Source organism: Mytilus trossulus, chromosome 1 (genome assembly GCF_036588685.1).
Source record: "Mytilus trossulus isolate FHL-02 chromosome 1, PNRI_Mtr1.1.1.hap1, whole genome shotgun sequence".
Classification (NCBI taxonomy): domain Eukaryota; kingdom Metazoa; phylum Mollusca; class Bivalvia; order Mytilida; family Mytilidae; genus Mytilus; species Mytilus trossulus.
This window is the reverse complement of record NC_086373.1, coordinates 28,544,970-28,570,329: the sequence shown is the minus strand read 5'-3', so window position 1 is coordinate 28,570,329 and position 25,360 is coordinate 28,544,970. Positions and strand designations below refer to the sequence as shown.

Below are 25,360 nucleotides of genomic sequence, written 5' to 3'. Positions count from 1 at the left end.
TTACCTTGCTTATGATTATTCAGTTTGGGTTATTTGAGAGGAAAACGACAATAAAGGCGTCCGGATATTGTTTCCGTCATCGAACTGACTTTTGAGAACAAGACTACCCTTAAAGACTTTTTAAAAGGAAAATTATGTCTTGCGTTTTTCTCTATACTATGATCATACATATACATGTACTATAAATAAAGTGCATTAGCTATTTATTATCAATTCCAAAAGTGTACTGTCCATGGCGGTCACTGATAAATTATATAGAGTCTCTATATCATCATAGATAAGCTATTATATATATGCTATTATATATCACTGACCGTTTAATGATAGTATTTCTAGTATATATATGTTCATGGGATACAGAAAAACAGAAAACCAAAAAAATCGGTCTTTGGAAAAAAGGGGAGGGATACAAAAATACGTCCTGTCCCCAAAAACCTATGACTTTGATTTTTTTGGATTCGAGCGTCACTGATGAGTCTTCTAACGTCTGGCGTAGATACAAAATTTAATCCTGGTATCTATGATGAGTTTATTGATACATTTATTTAAATTGACCAGTTATAAGTTATTTTACAAAAATGTATCCTGCAAAAACTTACAAATGCTCTAAATTCCCGTGATTTCGCGGATGTGTTCTAGTAATTATTAATTTAAACCCAAACAGAAAACATCAAACTTTCGTAGGAGATGGCATACTGCAAACTTGAGGTGCAAAACTGTACAACATATCTGGATTTTGACACTTAATGTCTCTTCAGTAAAGCTAGGGATCGAAACGGTATTTCGAAAACGATATAATTTTCCTCAGGGGAAATATTTTACAAGGCCAAACGAAAAAATATATACAAGTCTAAATTAAAAGCTTTACTATTTTTGTAGAGCTTACCGCGTCGGGCATAATGCAAGGCGATTTGGTGCCACGATATCGTAGTAGCATAAGTCGGAATCCCGGTTTTACAGTCTTCTTTTTTTTCATAGGTTATAACGATTACGCGTACGTGATTGGACGCTTGTTTTTTTATCATAGAAATATATTGACGGTCGATATTAAGAAACAATGGTGAGTTGCACCTGGTTTTGTGGCTAGACAAACATCTCGCGAACTAACAATTGTGATTTGAAATAAAGAAAACAATGAAATCATTCTATATTATATTGTTTTATATGTTATACCTAATTGCTCTCTCACTTTGAGGACATTCTTTTCAATTTGTTTACGAATAACGTTCATGTCATCTTGCGTATATTGTCTGAAATCTGCACATATACTTCCAACTGTTTTATTTTTTCCTCTGTTTAGAGCCGACTGGTATTTGACTAAACTGTTTTCACAAGACCGGTAATGATGAAAATCTAAAACATTAGATGGTGCTATACGTCTGAAATGAACAGTCTGTATTAGTTGTAGTGATAACTAAAAAAAGGCAAAGACAAATGATGCAACGCAAACGTATACAGAACAAACAAAGCATGGTGAAAACACTTTGAATTTATTAAGAATAACTTAAAATGTATGCCACACAGTAAAATGCTGTTGGTGGTTAATTTTACCCTTTTCGCAAACAACTGACCTGTTGGAACTTACCAAATAGTTGACATTAACGTATAGTTGATTAAAAATTATATCAATGTTGAAATAGTTTAATTAAACTAAGACTATATCTTAAAATGTCCTGTACTAAGTCAGGAAAATGACAGTTGTTATCTTATTAAATGTGTTGTTTTCAATTTTTTACAGCACTGCTGGTGGATTATCAGTCCCCGAGGGTATGATCAGCTCAGTAGTCATTACTTTGGTACTGACATGATTTAACAAATTTTACTAAAATTCTCAGTTTATAAATTTTTAAATTATTAAGAAACTAAGGTTTCAACTCCCTCAGGCCAAGTTGGCTTTAGATGAATTTGACTATTTATTTTATGCATTTTTGACGTCTTGCTCTTCAACGGTTTCGATATTTATACATCTTCGGATTTCAAATGTTTGGCTTTGAGCGTTCCTGATGAAGGTAAATCCAGGAAAGCGCTTCGGACGCAAGAGTTTATTAATGTTATGTTTTCAATTTTTCAAATCTCTGGGTAGATACCTCTGCTGGTGGACTATCAGTTGCCGAGGATATCATCAGCTCAGTAATCAATACTTCGTTACTGACATGATTTAACACATTTTACTCAAATTGTCCGTTTATAAATTTGGAAATTATTAAGAAACTAAGGTTTCAACTGCCTCAGGCAAAGTTGGTTTTAGATGAATTTGGCTATTTATTCTATGTATTTTTGACATATAGCTCTTCAACGGTAACGGTACTTATACATCTTCGGATTTCAAATGTTTGGCTTTGAGCGTTCCTGATGAAGGTAAATCCAGAAAAGCGCTTCGGACGCAAGAATTTATTAAATGTGTTGTTTTCAATTTTTTATAGTTTGTGTCTGTGTGTGTGTTGCATTGTCGAAATTTATATCAAAATATAAATACAAGTTAGAGGTTAAGTTAGCTATTAAACCGAGTTCAACCCATCATTTTCTGCATACGAAAATGCCTGTACAAAGTCAGGAATATGACATTTGGTATCCGTTTGATTAGTTTGAGTTTTTGATTTTGCCATTTGATTAGGGACTTTCCTTTTTTTCCTCAGAGTACATGTACATTGTTTAAAAGGACAATTGCATATTATTATTTGATGGTCTAACCTTTTATATCCCTTGCATGCCGTAAATCCGTGAATAGTTGTTGATCCGACAATCGTACGTTCAGGCATGTATACGTATTTATGTCTATCGGTAACTGGTGTGGTGCTATTAAGATATCTGCTGATAAACATAGAACTTGATTGGTTGTAGGGTATCCATGTTGTGACATGCAATTTGGGGTTTAGCTGAACGCCCGCCGTCGATTTTTCAAAAATGTGTTCCTGCAATATGCAAAAATATATAATGTGAATGAATGCGAAAGTGACCACATAATATTGTATTAAATGAAATATGTACATGGCTTTGTTTGGACTTTGTTTTTTGACCTTGAATGTTTGTCTCTTATATTTTATTAACTGTGCATTTGTATTCAGGTATCGTAGATCACATTTATTCGTTCATAGTGTGTTAATTTACGTTTTTTGATTGAGTTAAGCCTCCCAATTGATATTTATCGTGTGGTTTTCAATGTTGTGGTGTTATGCTATTGTTTCAGAAAAAGGGAGAAGGTTTGGTGTCATTAAAACGTTTAATTCCGTTGCAAATGTTTGCACCTGTCCTAAGTCAGGAATCTTATGATCAGTAGTTGTCATTTGTTTATGTAGTTTATACGTGTTTCTCGTTTCTTGTAGATTAGACCGTTGGTTTTCCCGTTTGAATGGTTTTACACTAGTAATTTTGGGGCCAATGATACCTTTTTGTTCAGTGTGAGCCAAGGCTCCATGTTGAATGCCGTACATTGACCTATATTGGTTTACTTTTATAAATTACTATTTGGGTGGAGAGTGTCCGCATTGGCACTCACACCACATCTTTTTATATCTATATAACTATAGAGGTACAGACAAACATCTACTACAACAGTACATATGTTGTAGTGACATTTATACTAATTGACAATCAACCAACCGCGATAATGATGAACATACGCATATTATAATGACGAATAAAGAATTTAAAGTAATAAGTTATAATAACGGGTTGTCTTGACTGTTTTGTACAGCGCTTGATACTGAGTTTATTGAAGATTTACCTTCTAACTTGTAAATATAAAAAGCACAATAATCGCACCTTGATATTGTTTCAAAATAAAGACGCCAATATAAATGTGATTTTCATTACAATGACAATATGTAAATCATTGTAAATGGTGAATCATGGTCTTCGCTTAAACTGTGAATAGCGATTTGGTACTTGCTATAGTAAGATATTTCATAATTCCATTTTGATTTCGACTTTGTACTTTTTCGTGCCCTGCTCTTTTATATTGATAACCTAACATTTATTGCAACTGCTCCACGTAGAAAAATCTTTTGCCTACTTTCTACAAATATTTTGACTATTCAAATCATTATTATTGTATCTAGTGTAAAGGGGCAGATGGAAATAAGTTTATAAACCGTTCTATTAATTATAGTTTTTCACAGTACTTCACTAAGTTTTGTTTGGCATGTGATACTTTTTCAGTCTTTTGTTCCATATGGACATGCTACTGGTATCACTTAGAGTCCGTCGTCGTCGTCGTAAACTTTTTCAGAGATCTTCTCTTCTGAAACAACTGAACTAATTTCAACCAAACTTTGAGTATATGATCCGTATGATATCTAGTAACCATATTGCAGATTGAGTTCTTCCCGGTTAGTCATTTAATCTAGCCGCCATGTTTAAAATAAAACACTGAGATAAACTGCAGTTCTTGGAGCGAATTTGCTAGGAGTATACATGATCAACAGTTCCAGAACTACATGAAATGCCAAACAAATAATAATGTTGATGACATTTCTCAGTTTTTGGTTATTATCTCTAAAAATATTATTGATAAAGAGAAATATCAAATGACAGAAACGTTCAGCACAGTAGAATCTATGAATACGTCTAAAATAAATTAAGTCTAGGAGTAATAACCTTTTAAAGAAATGTAAACTAACGTAAAAGTTAAAAAACAAAAGTAAGCATGACCGAAATTGTCAATTGATCACTATCTTATAGGAGTTATTGCCCTTGAAAGAAAAAAAAACTCAAATTATTAAGTATTATGCAGATACTATGATCGATAGATCAGCAAAGTAAGATCTACATACAAATTTTACAATTGAATTTCTATAGCAGTTGCCCTCGAAAAAAGATATTTACCATTTTCTCTTAGAGATAAGCATTTATAAAAAAGAGAGAATCTTCAAGGCATTTATACGCATAAAACATAAAAATATTTAATGATGCAAGATCTACAAACTGAAAATAAAACCTGTGTGCACGTACGGTATAAGCGTCTTATGCATGCAGCATCTGCTATGCAAATCCAAATGACATTTGACAACAATTTTACTTTAGTCCAATACATACAATACTAGAGATGTATTTTATATTAACCTCTGACTATTATTCACAAAAAGAAATTAAGTGCATATTTGCAATTTAAGGTTAAAACACGTCTTCAATAATAAGCGAAACTTGTACTGATTGAAAGGTCCGATATGACCTGATTTATAACAAAACAACAATCGCAACACAATATGAGAGACATCAGTCACCAACAGCCTATGAATAACATGGTCATTTCTATTACGGACAGGATACGATTACAGTTATTTAACTTAAATATAGTAAGTTGAAATATGATAACAACCAATACATAAATCTAATGATCCCATACGCAGCGTCTAGCATGTTTTTGTTCAGTATCGATATGTTCTCGCAGTCTCAGATCTGTACATACCAAACAGTAATTTAATCTGTAATTTTAGAACACCAGGCTATAATAATAAATAAATGATACTGTATGTTAAACAGAAACTGCGTTAATATTTACAGTATATAACAGAATATTATTAATTTCTTGCGATTTTATGTAATTCAAAGCAAAGTACTATTAAAATTAAGACTGCTGTTTTTTTTTTATACCTTATTAGAATCTGATTGTGACGAATTACTCGGTTATTCGTTTTAATATTTTGCATTCTGTAAACAAATCATAAAAAAAGATGAAGGTGTGCACTTCAGCGTCTCAATAAAAACTGCGTTGACATTGGTCTATTTTGATACCGAAATATGTCCAAGTAAATGTTAATAGTATTCAGTATTCAAATAATAATCTATATTAATATAACTTGTATTAATCCCTTTTCTACTATGCTGTGCGAGTGCAGCCTTGTAGCGACATAAGCTTTCTTTTTTAAATCTACAGTGGTGTCTTACGTTAGTATTGTTATGTAAGAATTAAAATATTTCCTCTTTTATTGAAACTTATAAAATTGTTATATGAAGTTTCCGAATTCGACGGCAGCGTCAACAATGTATTAGGTCTAGTTTAAGGTGAACCGCTAATGGTGTGTCTGTTATGTTTGGTATTCAGTTTTAATAGTATTTGAACATCTCATTCCAATGGGGGTTATATCGCCCCGCTCCCTCGTCATGCTCTCTCAGTCATGGTCTATTAACTTTGAAACTTTGCATATTTAACTATTAGTTTGTAATTATGTCAGTTTATGAGGTAGGTCAGTGCTGTTTTGTATGTAGTTGTGTAACCATCGGTAGGTTTTATTTCCGAATAGAATATTTGGGGCCTCCCCCTCAGTCATGTTTGTTTTGCCTTTGAAACTTCATTGATTTCGAAATATTTACGTAGTTTACATGTTAATGGATGTGTTAAGAAAATATATAAAATAAAAAGAAAACATACACCTGGTTCATCAACTTTGTATGTTTAAAGGAAAATAAATGGTATTTGGTATGCAGTTGTATCATTATTGGCAAGTATTATGTTCATGGAGATTGTTAGGTCTGTACCTGTAGTCTGGGTTCATACAATTAGAATATTTGCATAACTTACATTTCAAAGTATTGCCATTTTCATTTTCAATATTTCCATTTTCAATTTAACAAATAGGCAAGAAATAATGCTGTGTTAAATAAAAGCAGCAGTAGTACACCGCTGTTCAAAATCGATAAATCGTTTATAGAAAAACAAATCTGGGTTAAATTTTACTGTTTGCAATAGCATTAATTGTTCTAAATAATAAGGATGTTCTTATCCCAAGCATAAAAACTTGGCCGTATTTGACACAACCTTTTTCAACTTTTGATCTGCAATGCTGTACATCTTTGTACTTTTTTTCGCTTTCGATCTTTTATATCTGGGCGTCACTGGTGTGTCTTGTGTGGACAAGGCGCGTTTTTGGCGTATTAAATTTTAGACTTGATGCTTTTTGTTATTCATTAATCATGTGTTTCTTTGTCTAATACGTTCTCCTATTTATTTGTATTGTAGTCCTGTAATAGTATGTTGTCATTTCAATGTTATATTTAACATTGCTATTAAAGTGCAAGGTTTGGCATGCCACAAAACCAGGTTCAACCCACCATTTGTTCCTTTAAAAATGTCCTGTACCAAGTCAGGAATATGGCAATTGTTATATTATAGTTCGTTTCTGTGTGTGTTACAATTTAGCGTTGCGTCGTTTGTTTTCTCTTATTTTTTAGTGTAAATTGACATAACGACGTATCACGGTACTTGTCTATCCCAAATTCGTGTATTTGGTTTTGATGTTATATTTGTTATTCTCGTGGGATTTTGTCTGATGCTTGGTCCGTTTCTGTGTGTGTTACATTGTAGTGTTGTGTCGTTGTTCTCTTATATTTATGCGTTTCCCTCATTTTTATTTTGTTACCCCGATTTTGTTTTTTGTCCATGGATTTATGAGTTTGAACAGCGGTATACTACTGTTGCCTTTATTTACAAACTAAAGCCGAGGGAAACATGTCATTTATACGAGGATAATAAAGGAACAATAGCAGTGCAACAACAACAAACGCCAACGCACATAGAAACGAACTATTTCATAACAATTGCCATGTTCCTTACTTGGTACATGTCATTTCAAGAAAAATGGGGGGGGGTTGAACATGGTATAGTTGCTAGCCAAACCTACCGCTTGATGACAATGTTATAAAATATCGCTTAAACAGTATGTGTCAAAAATTGGGGAACATAAAATCAAAAACAAATATTGTATATATAAAACATGTGTAGACTGCTGTGTGCTTTGGGGTTAAATATACTAATTTGCATATTTGAAACTCTTTCATTGGAAACAAACCATCAAATTTGAAGCCCAGGACGAGATGTAGTTACATTAAAATAAAAAAATAAATTGCGTACAACCAAAACATAAAATAATAATAGTGAAAATGTATTTAAATGGTGTTTTTCTCCGTAATGTATGGATAATTGTAGATGGGGTACTTAGCATATAGTGTTTTACATACACGTGAATTATTTCAGCAAACAATATCTTGATTTTAATGTAAAGCTTACACTGGTCGCAGTTGCGTAACCAATTGGTAATTGTCATAACTTAAACGGTACTAGTTTTGTTGCAGCTAATGCGAATGTTCCCAATTAATCACCATTGAGCGATGTTTTAAAATGCCTTTGTCGACTGGTCGCGAAACTGATTATCGACGATTTTTCATTAATTAAATAATTGACATAAATTGTTATCAAGAAAGACATTTGTTAATCTAAACGAATTGTTGTTTTTTTCTCACCATAAGTAAACTATTGAATTGTACCTTTGATAACCCTTTATCTTAACATGTATGTTCTTTATTAACAAAATTACTGGCTTTCATTTCAGATCATGAAATTGACAATAAGATAAGGATTTTATGGCACCTAATTTTACATTCGAAGCCTTATTTTTTTTAAATGGGTCTTGACATATCTTTTATAAAGACTTTTATTTTTCTATTTGAAACAAGTAACAGATTCAATAAATCAGAAGAAACCTTAAAAACGATACTCCTCTAACGTTTACATATTGTATCTATATATAAGCCTGATTGGTTGTATAAATTATTAATGAAAAATATACGTACCAGGGATTTTCTCAATGAAAACCCAAACTTCGTAATATTTGGCACCACAAATTCATCCTTGTCGCACATAATAACATACTTAAATCCAAGAAGTCTTGAATTACAATCAAGGGACACAACTTCTTTGTCAGTCCATTGCCTTTCATTCTGGTCCCCAATACGTCTAGGATATTTGTCTTAAATTAATATAAAGATAAGTTTTATTTTGATGGAAGTTTCTATTGTCTGCTATAAAAACAACAATACAGTACGATTATAAAATCATAAAACCCCTAAAAAACAACACCATTATATACAAAGCAAACAAATCACGTTCCTTACTATTAAATCTACAAAAACTGTAACAGTTAATGGAATAAAAGAACAAGGCAGTTTCATCCAATATCGTATTAGTCCATCAAACGTTTTCATAGCCCAAATTGATACATACATGATTTCTAACTTAAATGTCATTGGCATTCAATATGATGCATGCGCCAGTTTGATGTTAAGGTTGATTTCTTATAAGTTGTGAAAATTTGTTCATAAACTGAATGCTGTTCTTAAGGTGGTATGGGAGTCTAAAATACAAATGATAGAATTGGTTCATACTTTGCCAAAACGTAGTATCTATTGATACATATTGAAAAATACAATAAAAATGATAGGTCACCGCGCATTTTTTCAAGCTACAGGACGGGACAAAATGACACATTTTGTATGGATTATACAGGAAAAAACACCATTTTGTGTCTAGAAACTAAACAAAATGATAGAATTGTTAAATACTTCAGGAAAAGATAGCTTTCAGACACTGCTTTGAGAATATTAAAAGAAAAGATAGGGTCACCGTACGTTTTTTTCGGCTAAAATACTAAATAGGGAAATTCCATGTAGAATCCTTCAGAAAATGCACTGTTTTAGAGATACCTCCCCTTAAAATGCCAATTTAAAAACAAATAAAAAGAACAAAAAATAATTATCATTTGCAAAAATATTAATATTTATAAGTTATATTCTTATAAATTGGTTCTTATAAATGAAAATTCTCATTAAATATCTGCATTCCTGCATCAATTTTGCTAACTTGATGAAAAATTTGGACCTTTGGTTCTCTGTTTTTTACAATCCAAGATGGAGGAAGACACCCCTACCACCTTAATAGAATGATTTGTTTTTCTTTTATAGGACCTCAATTTGGTTTATCATAATACTCATATTCTTCTTATAGATAGATAGATATTTTTATTTTAAAGTACAACTTGGTACATATACACAAAATACAATAAATTACAACATAAGCAGTCAATTTACATGTATATTTATACTAACCAGCCTTTAGAGTCTTATGATACACTTTCATTTATGTACGAAGATTGTATGAATAAATTTCAAATCCATTAATCCTTATTATATCTGAAGCTTAATTCTTATTAGATAAAATGTAGTTTCAATATATCTGTTTATAAATAACGATGAATGGAACCTTTATTTTGGTTTGTTTCTATCAGGATATATATATATGTACAACTCGTCTAAACATCAACCCAACAACGTTAGATCTGTAAATTTGCTTTCGCAAATTTTTGGTTCTTCCCTCGCCGGGATTCAAATCCATGCTACTGTGATATCGTGACACCAAATCGCCTGCACTGCAGCCGTCCCGCTAGACCACACGACCACCTGGGCTCTCATAAAAGAGCTTTCGCTGGCCGTGTGTTACCTTTCCTCGTCAGTTTTAATCTAGCGGCGTACTACAGTACATGATATATAAGGCATGAAGATGTTATTGTTACAGATCAGCTAAATTATCTATAGTAATATATATATACAACTCGTCTAAACATCAACCCAACAATCTTAGATCTATATATATCTTACTATTCAATGTTTTAAAATAATTGTTTGGGACAATATGCAATCAAAGAACAGTTTATGTAAGAGTCTTCATTTTGCAAAAAAGTGTTAATGATATTGTATCTCTTTATTCAATATATCCATTTACTTGTACTTTAATGAAGACATAATGCAAGATCAGATTTCAACCCTAGTTATAGTGGAGCGGCGGGGAGGGCAATGTTAAAAATTTAAATTACCTTATACGTCATGGAATTTTAATAGCTCATTGGAACGCGGAAATCGTGTACGTTTTGAAAATATGTGTCGTAAATATAAAAGCTGGTACAATAGTTCCGTTAATCAAGGTCAAATGTCATCATTTAAAAAAATCCTATTTTCATCATGAGAAACAAACCATTGATATATTCCAAAATTAATAACCCATGAAATAAATTATATAAGTAGTATTATGTATTTATACTTCAGTTCATATAGATATTTTTATCAATATTTGCAAATGACGTCATACCAACGTTTCTTTCAATTTTGGATGGAAACACCTGTTATAAAATTGTTCGAAACTTATTAAATAACAGTAACCGAATAACTTGATATTTGACCTCGACAAATCGTTTTTCTTGAATACTTTTAGAATATATAACTTAAGAATATATAAGTTTTTAAAAGAGTATCCGAAATGCACTGTTGATAAATCAAACAAAATGTGCAGTCATGTTAAATTTCGTTTAAGTTTTTCGACATTTCGCGAGGTTTTCTTAAAATAAATTCTAACTGTCTCAATAAATGATAACCTTTCAGATGATGCCAGTTGAATGTTTATTCGACATAACTGCACTGAGTAAAAGCGTGCAATAGAGATTTCCAATAAAATGACATACGTACCTAACTCGGCGTACGCAAGTAACGGGACCGGTTATTGCAAACTAGTTAATTGTGTTAAATGCATCACTCAAGTTTTAACTGTTACCCCGTTCACATTATGCCCTTTTAAACCGGGGTCGACCCGAATTAATTAGTCCGGGTTAAATTTAGGTAGTGTGAACGCTTTAACACGGGGCGAACCCGGATTAAAGTTACCCCTCATCAAAGGTTGAATTAATGTAGGGTAAACCCGGGTTAACTACATCACTTCCTAATATGAAAGCAAAGTGAAATTAATGTGAGGTTGTTGCTATAGTGACGTTTGCTTAAATACGCCTTCAATGTGACGTAACTATTATGTGACGTCATGTATCGAATGACCTCACATATTGACAGACGTCCAGTTACCGTATTTACTAGGTCACGAATTATATGAACCATATTAAATTAGCGAGCAACAGCAAGAGCGATATATAAGTGTATAAATCTTTGTTATAAAAACATGCATGTTGACAAATGATGAAACCTAAGTATTCATAAGTTATTCAACCCATTCATTATAAATGTTATCAGTATAAAGTATGTCTTAGATGATGAAAAACGAACGAAATCATGATTTTATATATCACGTGATAATTGAGATTCCCGCCTAAACTTGCACTGTCATAAGCCCACATATATACGTATCTTTACCTATAATACGATTCATTTGAGTTGTCTTTCATGCTTTTGACCATAACTTTGTTTTTCCGATATACTTTTATTCAAATTTAAAGAAACTTTCATTATATGATATTTTTATTGCTTTTGTTTGTCGCTATCAAATTGGTGTCCCTTCTTCTTTTCGTTTTTTAAAATGTTTTATGATATATACTTTCCATTGATATTTATTCTTAAATTTTTATTTTTTTTAGAAATTTGAGAAAAATTTAACTCAAAGTGTAAATTAGAATGTGCCTCTGTATAAGTTGATAGCTGGGATTGCATTTATTAAGCATCATTCCAAACGTTCTCTTATTCTGCAGTTATCTGCTTTATTTATAATCTCCAATTTTTTTTTCAACTGAGAAAACGTACAACAACGGGATGTGTATATTTAAGAACAAATCAAAACAGGTCTTGTACTTCTTTAAATTTCAATAGTTGACATACACTTTTCTTTCAAATGAAAGTCATCGAACATTAAAAAAAACAAATATTGTAATTGATCATAATGTATGTAAATAAATGTGTACACCACTTCATTATATAGATTTTGATTTGGAAGGTGTACTTGATTATCAACTGATGAATAATAATCATTGGGCACTATGTATAGTAAACTATCAGTTCATAGTACATAGTAATTGGCTAAAAAAATCCTGTGCCCAAGTATCTCTGATTAAAAGTGGATGAGATTGCCAATTTACATACATGTTACATTTTTGAGACAACTATAATGTCACGTACTTTAGTCTTTACGAGAATTGTCTTTTATTCTAAATTATCTAATTTGAAGTGGACTCTTTTAGCTACCACATATATTGATTGTGTTGGCGAAAATTTTAGTTTCATTTTTAGTCTCGCTTTGGATGTATATAAATATAAAAGTGACAACTCTGCGACAGATCCATGGACAGGATCACCAGTGGATGTAATACACGACTGAAAAAAAAATTATATTCATAATTATATACTAGTACAATGTATATGGGATTGACTGGTAGCAGGCTAGCCTCGAATACGGGTTCAATTATTTTGTTGAATCCCCTGATCGAACAATTTTAAGACTGTATTTTTCGGCTTCTCCATCAAGCATGATGCATTCATGAGTAAGAGCAGGTATTGGTTTACTCGTAGAAAGAAAAGTGCGTCTTTATAGTGGTTACGCTCTTGTTACCTAGCATATGAAAATGCGACTCTCAGTGTTGGGCATATACAAAAAGGTATATGACTTTATCATTATCATTTCCTCATCCTTAATATATATGTAATATTTGTCGCTGGATATAAGACATACATCAGTATCATCATCGTCAAAAGTACTATCGCATGAGGCCAATTCTCCGTTGTACGTACATGTATTATATATAGCTTGAGGCTTCTTTGTCGTAAGTATTATAACTTGAGGCTTAATTCTTATCTGATATGTTTGCCAATTTATGTCGAGAACTTATTTTACGCATGCATCTCTTTGATACATGGTTTTTATAAATGTCCAAGTTAAAGCCAATAGAGACCATATAAGTTTGTTTATCAAATGATCATGTCACAATTAAAACACTAAGAAAGGGATTGACTCGTGAGACTTAAACGGAGCATAAAAAAAGGAATTTCTAGTATTTCCAAATAAACTCCATGTACCGATCTGGTAGTATCCACAGCTGCTGCACAACTACAACTAATGCATAGAGAATAATTATCCAGTTTATAATATTGATCAATTATGTCGTACTATTGCAACATTGTCCTAGTATGGATGTGCCTGTTCCAAGTCAGGAGCCTGTGAATCAGTTCTCATCGTTTGTTGTTGTGTTAATTCTTTTAACATTAATTTGGCCGTTAGTTTTCTCGTTTTAGTTGTTTTACATCTTTCATTTTGTGACGTCTTATAGCTGACTATGCGGTATGGGCTTTGATCATTGTTGAAAGCCGTACGGTGGCCTATAGCTGTTAAAATGTTTGTGCCATTTGGTCTCTTGTGAAGAGTTGCCTCATTGGCAATCATACTACACTCATGTTTTTAGTACATATCACAAATTAGTATAAGAAATTCATAGACAGTCAAGAAAAGCAAGACCTTTTGTCATGTCAAAATCACAGAGTTTATGTAGGACAATTAGTGTTTATAACTGTATAGCAGATAATACGCATTTCCAGGTGTCCATTAGATTACACGTCAGTATCACATTTCTGTGTAAGTGAGCTACTAAATCACGGAAAAAATCCAATTCAGTATGTAGTCTTAAACTTTTAAATATCATGTGAGATGTTTAATATACAGACATTGTTGTTTTTAAAAAGAATTTATCAAAGTCAAACGAGAATCACTTTTTTTCGTGCATTACAATTTGTGAATATGGCCGGAACCAAGATATTTGAAAGAGGGTGTAGTTCCCAATAATTGGATTTAAACTGACGAGCGGAGCAATGCAAAAAATAATTTGGACGATTATACGCTTAATATTTGTATAGATATTGTGGGAAACATGAGATTTCAAAATTATTTAGCGATCGAAAGGGGGAGTTCGCCCTCTACTCCTGTATCCTCGAATGCACGTTTAGGTATAAAAAGACAAAAACCTCGGCCCATACATTAGTATAGGTAGGGCAAAAAAGTACTATTTGATAAATATATCAATGATATAAATTGCTGCACACATCAAATTATTTCAATTAAATTATAGAAAAATATTATTGAAAAAATAGTCGAGTACACCTTTTACATTCGGGTGTGTTAGAATCTAAACGTTAAACTTTGTAAAAACAAAAATAAGACAAATTGAATCTTCTCGCTTCGGAATTCATTATTTAAATATTTTCATGCTGGATTTTGTCTTGGTAGTATTTAAAATTCATAATTTGAGAAGAACTAAAATATGGGTCAGGTGAAATGATAAGAATGATGGGTGTATTTGATTACAACTTGCTAACTTTTTTTCCGTTATTATATTTGTGTCAATTAAATCAGTCAAAGTTTAATAACAAAATATTCAAAGATTAAAAAAAATAGATGGGGTTGATTTTTACATAAAGTATGTTCCAGCAAAAACTGTGTGTTCAAAGAGCAACCTGCATACAGTGTATTCTCCCCTCTGTCATGCTTCAATGCAATAGGACGGAATACGTTGAGTTAAGTCGGTTATGTCGAGTAAAGTCATTTGATTGGAAATCTCTATTACGACACATATAGAAAGTGAGACATGACCGTTTCCGTACAAAATAAAACGTTAAAAAAATCCGAATAAAGTTACTAAATATATAATGAAAAACAATTTTCATGATAGTTCATCTGTGTCATCAGCTATTTCGAATGATACAGCCTGGATATTTTTGTAACTTCCTACATTTGGCAAAAGCACAAATCAGTGCAAGGGAGCCCTCGCTTCTCGCAAAAACATGATTCCTAGCATGATTTTTTTCATAATACGAACAAATAAGATCTTGTAAAATGTTTGTTGCCACTTGTCCCTCAATGAAAACTGTCTCCAGCTTTTCATATCACACACTTTTCCAACCAAAGGCACATGGTGAGCCAGTATTTGTGTTTGTCAATTTTGCCGATACCAATACTTTGCTTTGCCACGTAGAAATTATTACAACGTAGTACGTGTCGTTAATATATTGATTCACATGCAGGAAGCTTTATCTGACATATCTTTATTTATAGTCAACTGATGTCACAGCAAAATTAGATGGTTTTGACTTCGTATTTCGAGTCGTATAAAGCAGAAATTAACATCCTAGCATCAACTACAGCACTATCAATATCATCCTGTTTTAAGGCTATAAGATGATTGGAACGGCTCGGTTTTGTTCTGAGGAGGTTAAATACTGACGTTTTACCGATGCCAAACATACTTGAAGTTGAACACCACCCACTCAAGGCATGAACGAACAACAGAATACCGATGACAACTTGGTCAAAAGACGGAGCAATGGCGTGAACTGATATTAATTATCTGTTATCTTCAAGCTGCAAATTCTAATTCTGCATTGACGTTATTTGCGGCCTAAACAGCATTGCGAAAAGAAGTATTGCTAGCTTTACCTTGTCCTTTTTGAGCAGACAACACAATGGCAGCCCTGTAGTGATTCTCGATGTTAGCCTTGAGGCTAGAGGAATTACTAATGTTATCTCTTAAAAAGAATGGTACGCTGTCAAAATTCATGACATTACAAGAAACTTTTTCCCACGAGTAAGGTCTATTTCTATACTTTCAAAAGCTAAATCCTACGCATATTTATCATTGGATTTTGTTTATTTGTCAAGTATCTTGTCAAACATGTCGGAGTATAAACTGCATTATTGAGCAAATTATCTTGATCGCATTGATAAATAAATATATCGTCACATGCTTTAAAAGCAGCCATTTTTAGATTGGCTAACCTTTCAACAGAGGCAATGGTATGTATTGTTATCACCTTTCTGTTGACTTGTGCAACTTTTATTTTGCAACCTATAATACCTAATTACGGTTGATTGTGGTCCTGCATCATTACATTATTTTGAAAAATAACAAATCATCACGTCTCCTTGCTGAAGCATTTATCAGACTTCTTAAAGTCCAGATTCTGTTGATATGATTAATATTTTTTCAACTCCAGAATCGCAGATAGTGCATTTGTGAACACTTACTACAATAACTTTCCGTTCGTGTCATTGGCAGTATGACATACCGTATGCAATGTTCAACATGTTAGTGAAAAGGGATTACTATAAGTTGCAAAACTTGTTTCCCAATCCACGATAACAAATGTTATCGGTTAGTAATAACCAATTAAAACAGACTTATCTTCTCTGCTGTCTTAAATTATTGTATTCAGCTTCATTTTCAATTAGCACATAAAATTGGTTTTAAGACAGACAGCTAGAAACCATAAACATACTATGTATACACATGCCAGAGTCTGAACTAGATTTGCTATATGATATAAAAACGAAACTGACGAAAAAAGGCCTTTAATTCAAAATCATAAAATGAAAAAAATACATTTTGCCAATAAAACATTTGACATAAAAGTTCATATCTAATATGAAATAATACATAATTGATACGAAATTACATCAACTAATATCATATTAATTGCATAAATGACAAAGAATAGCAAAGTTGGGGAGACAAATCTGCCACAAATCCACTCTTAGGCTGAACAAGTGGATCCAAAATCCTCTCTGAGCCTGAAAGAGAGGATCCCTCCCAAACTAAACGTGTTAGTTTTTACTTTCAACGCGTTGGTTTCACTTTCAACGCATTGGTTTTCAATTTCGACCCGTTGGTTTTTACTTCTAACGCGTTGGTTATCATTTTCAACCCGTTACTTATCATCTTCAACGCATTGATTAGTAATTTATACGGTATGAAAACAACGTTGATTTTCAATTCTATACCGTAAGTTTTATATTCCATACCGTAAGTTTTGCACTTTTGGCAACTATTTGCAAACTGTCTTAAACAATATTATATAAAACTGAGATATACTAATGACTGGACCGATGACACGATGCTTATAATTTTCATTTTACAAAAGAATTATATCAAATTTGAAATATAATAAGATTCATAATTTAATACATAAATGTAATAAATAACAACGGAAAAAATATCAAAAGCTTACAAAAACGTGACCTGACCAACATCATCAATGATCTGAGCTAGTTAATATATTTGTTTAGGGGCCATCTGAAGGAAGACTCTGGGTGGGGGAGTTTCTCGCTACATTGAAGACCGATTGGTGGCCTTCAGCTGTTTACATTCTCCCCATTTCCATTCTCAATTTTATGTCTATTTGCTTCAGATAAGTTAATACTTTATCTAAAACTACAACATTGTTGCTTTTGTCAGTTTTTCAAATAATAATAAATTTGTCATTTAAAAGTTCAGATATGCTTAACCCTTCCAAAGCACTTAAATTATCTCTAAATGTTTAAGTCTGCATTAGAATGGAAATTAACATAAAACCCAACATCAGCATGTTCAAGCATCCTTATGTAGTTCATGTCAAACATTAATAGAGCTGATTTCGGAATATAAATGCTTGGTCACTGGCGTTGACTGGATGGGTTTGTTATAAGTTTGCTTGCATCAATCCCTTGGTTTAATGCCAACAAGTATATTGATTTATCCAGTCAGGTCTGGTAATTTTCTAGAATAAATTTGGGTGCCACCAGGAATAAAATATTTGTGTTCCTTAATCGGGTGGAGTGGTGTTTGATATGAATTGCAAAGGGATGTTGGAGTGTGTGGATATTTTAAGTTCCATTTTGATTCCCATTTCAGAATCTATAAAAATGCCACCGAAACACTAGCTAAATGTAGGATTGATGCAAGCAATTATATAAATGTATCCACTCAGTTCTAGTGATTTTCTAGAATATATTAAAATACCACCAGGAATGAAGTATATTTATTCCTTAATCAGGTTGAGTAATTATTGATATAAATTACAATATGATGGTGGAATATGTTGATGTTGGATTCCATTCTTATTTCCATCGACCCAGATTTAGATACTAGTAATACTTTGTTAGAAAGTTTGTTATTGGATTACGAATTCACACGTTAGTTTTCACAACAAACGCGTTGATAATGACAACCACCGCGGTGAAAATGATAACCAACGCGTTGGAAGTAAAAACCAAAGCGTTGAAACTTTAAATCAACACTTTGAAAGTAAAAACAACGCAAATTTCATACGGTATGGTCATACCGCTAATGACACGATTGGCCACTCATAAACTACAACACGCATTTTCTTGACAAGCTAGTTGTAACGAGACAAAGAACATGTATTTTTACTTGATTACAAAACAAATCAAACACACACTCTAAATCCTGATTCAAAACATATATTTAACCAAATATTTCATGTATTTAACTTCTTACAAATTAACTTGAAAAAGGAAATCGGGTCGATTAAGGTATAATACGGCGGCTTTACTGTTGTACCTGTACAACACATTTACTGCAAGTGCAAATAATGCTAGTTAAACATATACATATAACATTACATGTACTTGATAACAATTTCGTTCACAAATTATTTTAAGAAGGTGTTAATTATGACATTTGTCTACCAAATCAGCAGTGGAGATTCGTTGCAAGTTAGGTTGTGTTTAACGTCATTTGTACCACAATTCATATTTACGACAAACGTTTTTCTGACACAGAATATTAGATAGCCAATTTAAGACATTAAAATTTCAAGAGGTATATTTAACCTCGTTAACTAAGCAACTTTTCAACATTCACCACTCCACTACTAGACCTTGTCAACAACTCTCGACACCGACTAATGACACCTACAGTTTACAGGTAAAATTGAGGGGTCGTCTCCAAGACAAAAACGTCTGATTATCATTACGTTATATACATTTGTTTTGGTGGTTAAATATAGCAACAGAAGATATACAAAAAATATAAAAAGTCAATACAAATATTTCTCTATCATACAATATTCTTATTACATGTATTTACACGATATGTCCGGTTGAATTGATTAAAATATTACTGCAATCATTCCGCATCATGATCAGCTTTCTGATCAACTTTATGATTATGCAGCATGCATGTCAATAAGAATAAATGTGTATCTGTTAAAAGTTTTTTCTGAAAATTGATGAGAATTCCTGAAATATTATTACTGGACTGTCTGTCCGTCTGTTATCACACTTGTAAACACGTTCGATACTTTTTTTTAAACGATATAAACCTTACCCGTTGTACATATTCAATTTTTTTTTTTTTGGGGGGGGGGGGGGAGTAAAGCATATTGATTTCAAAGGTCGAAGGAAAAGATCAAGATACCTTGTTAAAGTTGGTGTATTTTCTTCTTGAATAAGGGGAAACGTATCAACATTTAAGTAATGCATACCTGCGTATGGGATTTATAATTCAACATACTAGTTTCTATAGAGCTTTGTCATTGTACATTCGTTTTGGATAGAACTAAGCAGGGGTTGGGAGTCCAATAACTTATTTTTTTCCCTTATTTAATGATATGGTCGTACTCAAGAATTGATTGTCCAATATAATTGCGTGTGTTCCAAAAAAACAACAGAAGTTGTCCTTTTTATCGTTGATCCATTCCCCTGTTCTCGAAAATTTATGACCATGCAAAAGGGAGTTTCTTTTTTTTTTTTTTTTTTTTTTTTTTTAATCTAATTAGTAAAACCCCGTCGCATGTTTTGTGCGCCTGAACCAAGTCCTAAAAATGTTGATACTGTGTACGGCCTTACACGTTGGAAGTTATGCTTCGCCTTCATATTTGGTTCCTTTTTAGTCTATCAGTAACTGCTGTGTTTTTTTGTTTTTTTATCTGCTTTTTTTTTTCACTGTACAGAAAATGAGTTGATCTTTGCTTTTTCCTTCCAAATTTAAAAACCCATGCCATTTTACTCTTTTGGAAAGTGATATCATTGTCAATTAAATAAAACTACAAACTTTAAATCTCTTAGTGATGTTTAGTATTATTTTCAATTTTACCTTTGAGATGACCCCCCACATCTTACCTGTCGTAGTCGTGCTCAACAGTAGGTGTAGATAATTGTTGAAAAGGTCTACTAGTAACATCGACTGAAAACAATGACTTTCTGTTCGTTTCGGCCGACAATAATAACGATAACTGAGATAGAATTACATAATTATTTTACTATATATTAACAAATATTCACTGCTAAAAATCGGTTAGAATCATGATGGTAGTATGACGTAAATACTACACTTAAGTTCTTAAGGATATCATTATGAATTCTACTACAATCAGGTCCCTGAGTTCCACATATAGCATAAAAGTAAACAAGCAAATCCTTATCACATTTCCGCTTAAGATCTTCTCGAGATTGGATAAATCCGATAATCCACGCGTAACTATGTAATAATCTGTTTCTCTAAAGATTAAAAGATAAATTTTCCTTTTTTTCTAAACAAAAATCCCCTTCGAGTGCCTTTCTCTTTCCGCGAAGTTGTCAATTTCATTAACACCTGTTAGAACATTTTGATGCATTCAGTGAGCTGAGAAAGGTTATGACCCTTAAACTCAGCCAATCATCTTCTGCGATCACCGGCAACCACACGTTGATTAAATTGTTTTATACAATGGGTTCGGAAAGGGATATATTTCCATAAAATTAAAGAAAAGGTTCTAACAAAGAAAGTAGCATGATACAATGTATAGTGTGACCCATATAGCAACTGAAACTGCTATATTTTATTGAAATGTATTGACCAGCAAAGATTGTCTTGCTTCGCTAGCTATTTAAATAGTTAGAGACTGCATGCTGAAATCTTCATTATATTCAAAATTGATATATTGCAATAAATGTTATCAAACTCTAATACATCTGTAGCTTTTTCTCGAAAACTACAGTCAATGTCACTGTTGTTACCAAGAGGCCTCCATGCTGACTTGCTGAAATCAGCAAATGTGCGAATATTGCAATTTAATAGAAAATAGGAACATTTACATTAAAAAAATGAAATGCAAAATTATCCGAGTTTAGAAGGTAAACGCAATGGTAAAACTTTTAGCTTTGGGGTTTTCATTAGTATGACGTCATGTTTTGAAATAACATTAATGCGCAATTTTTTTGGAATTTTAATCTCTCTTGATTTTGTAAATTTTTCCGATCACTAATGCATGCATTATTTTTGTTATGGCTCAAAAGAAGAATACATGATCTGTAGGGTTTTCAACTTAGGTTACGATATATGTGGATTTACATGGGAGGTTCATTTTAACAACCATTATTATGTATATCTCGGAGTCTGCTCTAGGTTTAGATGTATCGAGAATTGTTTTACGGTGTTGTGTACAAATCGAAGAAGCACGGCATATAAAAAAAAATAATAACGTTACTGTTATTTTAACAGACAGGAACAAACATATGGCAAATAATAATTCAAACTGTAATTTCCCGAATTTATTGAAATGTTTAGGTTTGTACTATTATGAATCGATAGTTTTAAAGGGACCTCAGGTCTGTTGAATTGTTTAAACAAATCCTTCATAATTATAAAATAAAATATGCAACATGCATTCCGAAATCTAATAAATGTGCCCAGTTGATATGTAATTGTGTAGTTGAAATGTTGTATTTAAATTGATATGATTTGATACCTAGTTCGGTGAATATCTTGAAAATAATCTCAATTCCTTAAAACAAGACGTATTTTAAAAAGAGGGGCGAAAGATGACAGATGGATAGTCAAACTCAAAGATTGAAAATAAACTGACAACGCCATGGCTAAAATAGAAAAAGACAAAAGACAAAAAAAAATTCACATGACACAGGAAAGAAAACTAACGACTAACGACACGAAACCCACACAAAACTGGGGGTGATATCAAGGGTAAGCTGATCATGCTCCACATGTGGCACCCGTCGTGTTGCTCATGTTAATCTAAACCCGGTAAATAGTCTTATTCGGTAGATCACATTCATGAAAAGGGAAAGGGATTGCAATTGCGGCGTAAGGATCATATTTGATATCATCTGTGAAACGGTTATTCCATAACGGTATCATGCATGAAGTAAACTGATGTTCTATGAGGTCATTCATTTGTATATTTTACTTATTGTAGCTATGAAATATAATGAACACTGTGTACAGCAACAATTCGGGATGGCGTCTGTTAAATTTACGAAAGAATGATTTCAACTTCAACATTTGGGAACCTTGGTTTAATAGCTTCTTTGTGAGTAGCAACCCTCTATCAAGGAAATCAGGATAGGAAATACGAGAACGGGAAAATCGTATCAATTGGGCGATATATACTCCGTATATATGCAGCCGCTGCTGTAATGCTCCTTCTTAGAAATGGAAAGTTCACAATTGGGAAGTTGAAATCATCTCTTTTGTCGAAAAGTGTTGTTTTCAACCGACCCTTATTGTCAATTTCTAGACGTAAGTCAAGATATGAAGCCGACTTTACTGTATCTGTTGTATCATTTATCTATAGTTCGATGGGCTTGATGCGTTCAACATAGTCACCAAATTTTGAATTATTTAGTCAGAGAATTTATTAACGTGAGTTTAGCCTACTATCATTTATAAAGAAAACATAATTGACCAATAGAATAATAACATAAGTAATTTATTTACAGATACAAAAAGTAAAATTGCAAACTTTTAAAGCCCAAACACATGAAACGAATGGACAACAATTGTCATATTCATGACTTGGTACAGAGCTTTTCTTAAGAAGCAAATGGTGAATTAAACCTGGTTTTATAGCTAGCTAATCCACTCACTTGTATGACAGTCTAAAATACAAAAAGGCATATAGAAAAAGAAACAGGAAAATGAAAGATAACAATACAAAATTTATCATAGAACAATAACACAATGAAATGAAGTACAGAGCAGCGTCAAAGGAATACCAGATATCAGTTGAAGTAATATTAATAAAGACAAAAAAAAAGAATACTCAACATGTTTTTAAAATGATAAACAACGTCAGTAAAATAATAAATCAGACTAATATTCTTTTGTTGAAATATTATGGCCTGTAGTCATGTAGTATCACATTTATAAGGAATTATCAGTTTTGTACTTACGACATTTTTTTTGGTTGCATATACGAATGTGCTTGATTACAATTGACTTTAGTACATATTAAGGTGATCTGCAGTTTGAAAAGCAATAGATTCATTTTGAAGACGCCGATTTAATATTGACCAAGCATGTCAAGTATAACCTATATACGAATGAGATAAACATGGACTGTATACAAATTACTATACACTATGACAGCAAAATTTTAATCATGCTAAAGTATATCGGGTGTTTATATCTTACACAATTTGCTATTTGCTAGAAAAGTGTTTATGCTATAAGAGGGGAAATTTACTATCAGCTTCAACGACTCTTTTTAGTAGCGTCGTTGTTAAATTTAATTGTATGCATGTTAGGAATAAGTAATTTGTTTATGGTATTTGTAACACCATTTTGGCTGATGGATCCCAGCCATTGTTACTTTAATCAATAACGTTCTTTTGATGTTATTCACCATTTTGACGCAGCTATATACAACTGTTTCAAAAGTGGGAGATCTAGCGTACTTTAAAAAAAAATGGGTTTAATGCACTATTCATGTCGGAAAATGCTTTATAAAAAGCAAGGAATATGACAATTAACAACTATTGTTTCGTTATTTTGATATAGTCGAGCATTAGAACGTCATGTTTTATTACTTTTTTTAAATAAAACTGAGAATACATGTTTTGATAATAAGTTTTGTTTGAAGAGTCAATATAAAAAACAAATAAAATAAAGCAAACATACAACCACATACCTTTTTCTGGCATATTAAACTCTCGTATCACTTCAGCAAGTCCTACGGATTCATAATAGTCCAGCACTCGCACTGCATCAATGTTAAGCTCCTGTGTGTACGTTAAAATTTTATCCACACCTAGTAAACGTTGTGCTTCAAACCACTCTACTAATATTGCAGCATCTTGGGACCTATACGATATTAGGGAGCAAATAGCTATGGTAGAGTTATTTGAACCCAGTGGTAATGTTACTTTTACATAATATGATAAGTACTCTTGACATATAGATTTCATATCATTTATAATTGATACGTATTCAATCAAGTTGGCCTCTACTGGAACTGGACATCTATATTGAATTCTGCGAAGTGGCATATGTGGATATATACTGGACAATTTCTGATTTGAATTAATAGATAGCGGTTGTCCATTTTTCAAACGAAAACAACACGTGAAATTATGGCTTTTTACATGATATTCCCAGCCGTTTACAATAATGGCATGTTTATGCCCTACAGAGTTTGATAAATTAGTATATATAGCTGATGTCAAAAATGCTTTGCCGTCAGATGTCGGTGTGAATTTAAATGTTGTTTTTGTCTTTTTTGTATCGGGAATGGGCGCTACTTTTTTAAAGTGGGTATCACGGTAAAGATAGCTATGATTAATGGTAATAAAGTAAATTAATACAAAACAAAACAATATAGCTAACATTCGTTTTGTAATCAAAAGTTTAACTTGCGAAAAACTAAATCTCATGATAAATCCAAGGTTATATTCCAAAACAAATTGGAACTAGTAATGACGCTAAATATTGATGCGACTACATAAAAACATAATTATTATGTAAAAATATTAAAGTAAAATTAATAGACCATGACGTATTTTTGAATTGTTTGTTCAACAAACAGACAATTTGAAACATAGCAGTAGTAATTCTAAAAAAAAGTGGCAAATGAACAGAGCTTAATTCTTAGACAGCATAGTTTTTCATAGCCGTTTACAGGTATTCATGAAAAAAACACACTTTATTTCAAATTCCAAAAATTCAACGTTTTTATCTCATTAGTGCAAAAAAAAGGCTATTTCACAACATTCGAGTTACGAATGTAA

The 25,360-nt window shown here is 32.3% G+C and overlaps 1 protein-coding gene across 1 annotated transcript; it reads right to left on the bottom strand.

Moving 5' to 3' along the window:
• Positions 1 to 1,150: 1,150 nt before the first annotated feature.
• LOC134710678 (uncharacterized) lies at positions 1,151 to 25,033 on the bottom strand. The gene is made up of 4 exons (XM_063571102.1): positions 24,265 to 25,033; positions 8,569 to 8,744; positions 2,692 to 2,912; positions 1,151 to 1,379 (listed from the first exon to the last, which is right to left on the bottom strand). Exons 1-4 carry the CDS (start codon positions 25,004 to 25,006, stop codon positions 1,151 to 1,153), a joined length of 1,368 nt encoding a protein of 455 aa, XP_063427172.1. The 5' UTR covers positions 25,007 to 25,033.
• Between the last annotated feature and the right edge of the window lie 327 nt (positions 25,034 to 25,360).

Coding starts and splice junctions, on each gene's coding strand:
- LOC134710678 (XM_063571102.1), bottom strand. CDS start 25,006: ATGAGATTTAGTTTTTCGCAAGTTAAACTTTTGATTACAAAACGAATG. Junction 2,913..8,568: donor TTTCATTGAGAAAATCCCTG/GTACGTATATTT, acceptor TGCATATTGCAG/GAACACATTTTTGAAAAATC. Junction 1,380..2,691: donor GCATGCAAGGGATATAAAAG/GTTAGACCATCA, acceptor TGTTCATTTCAG/ACGTATAGCACCATCTAATG.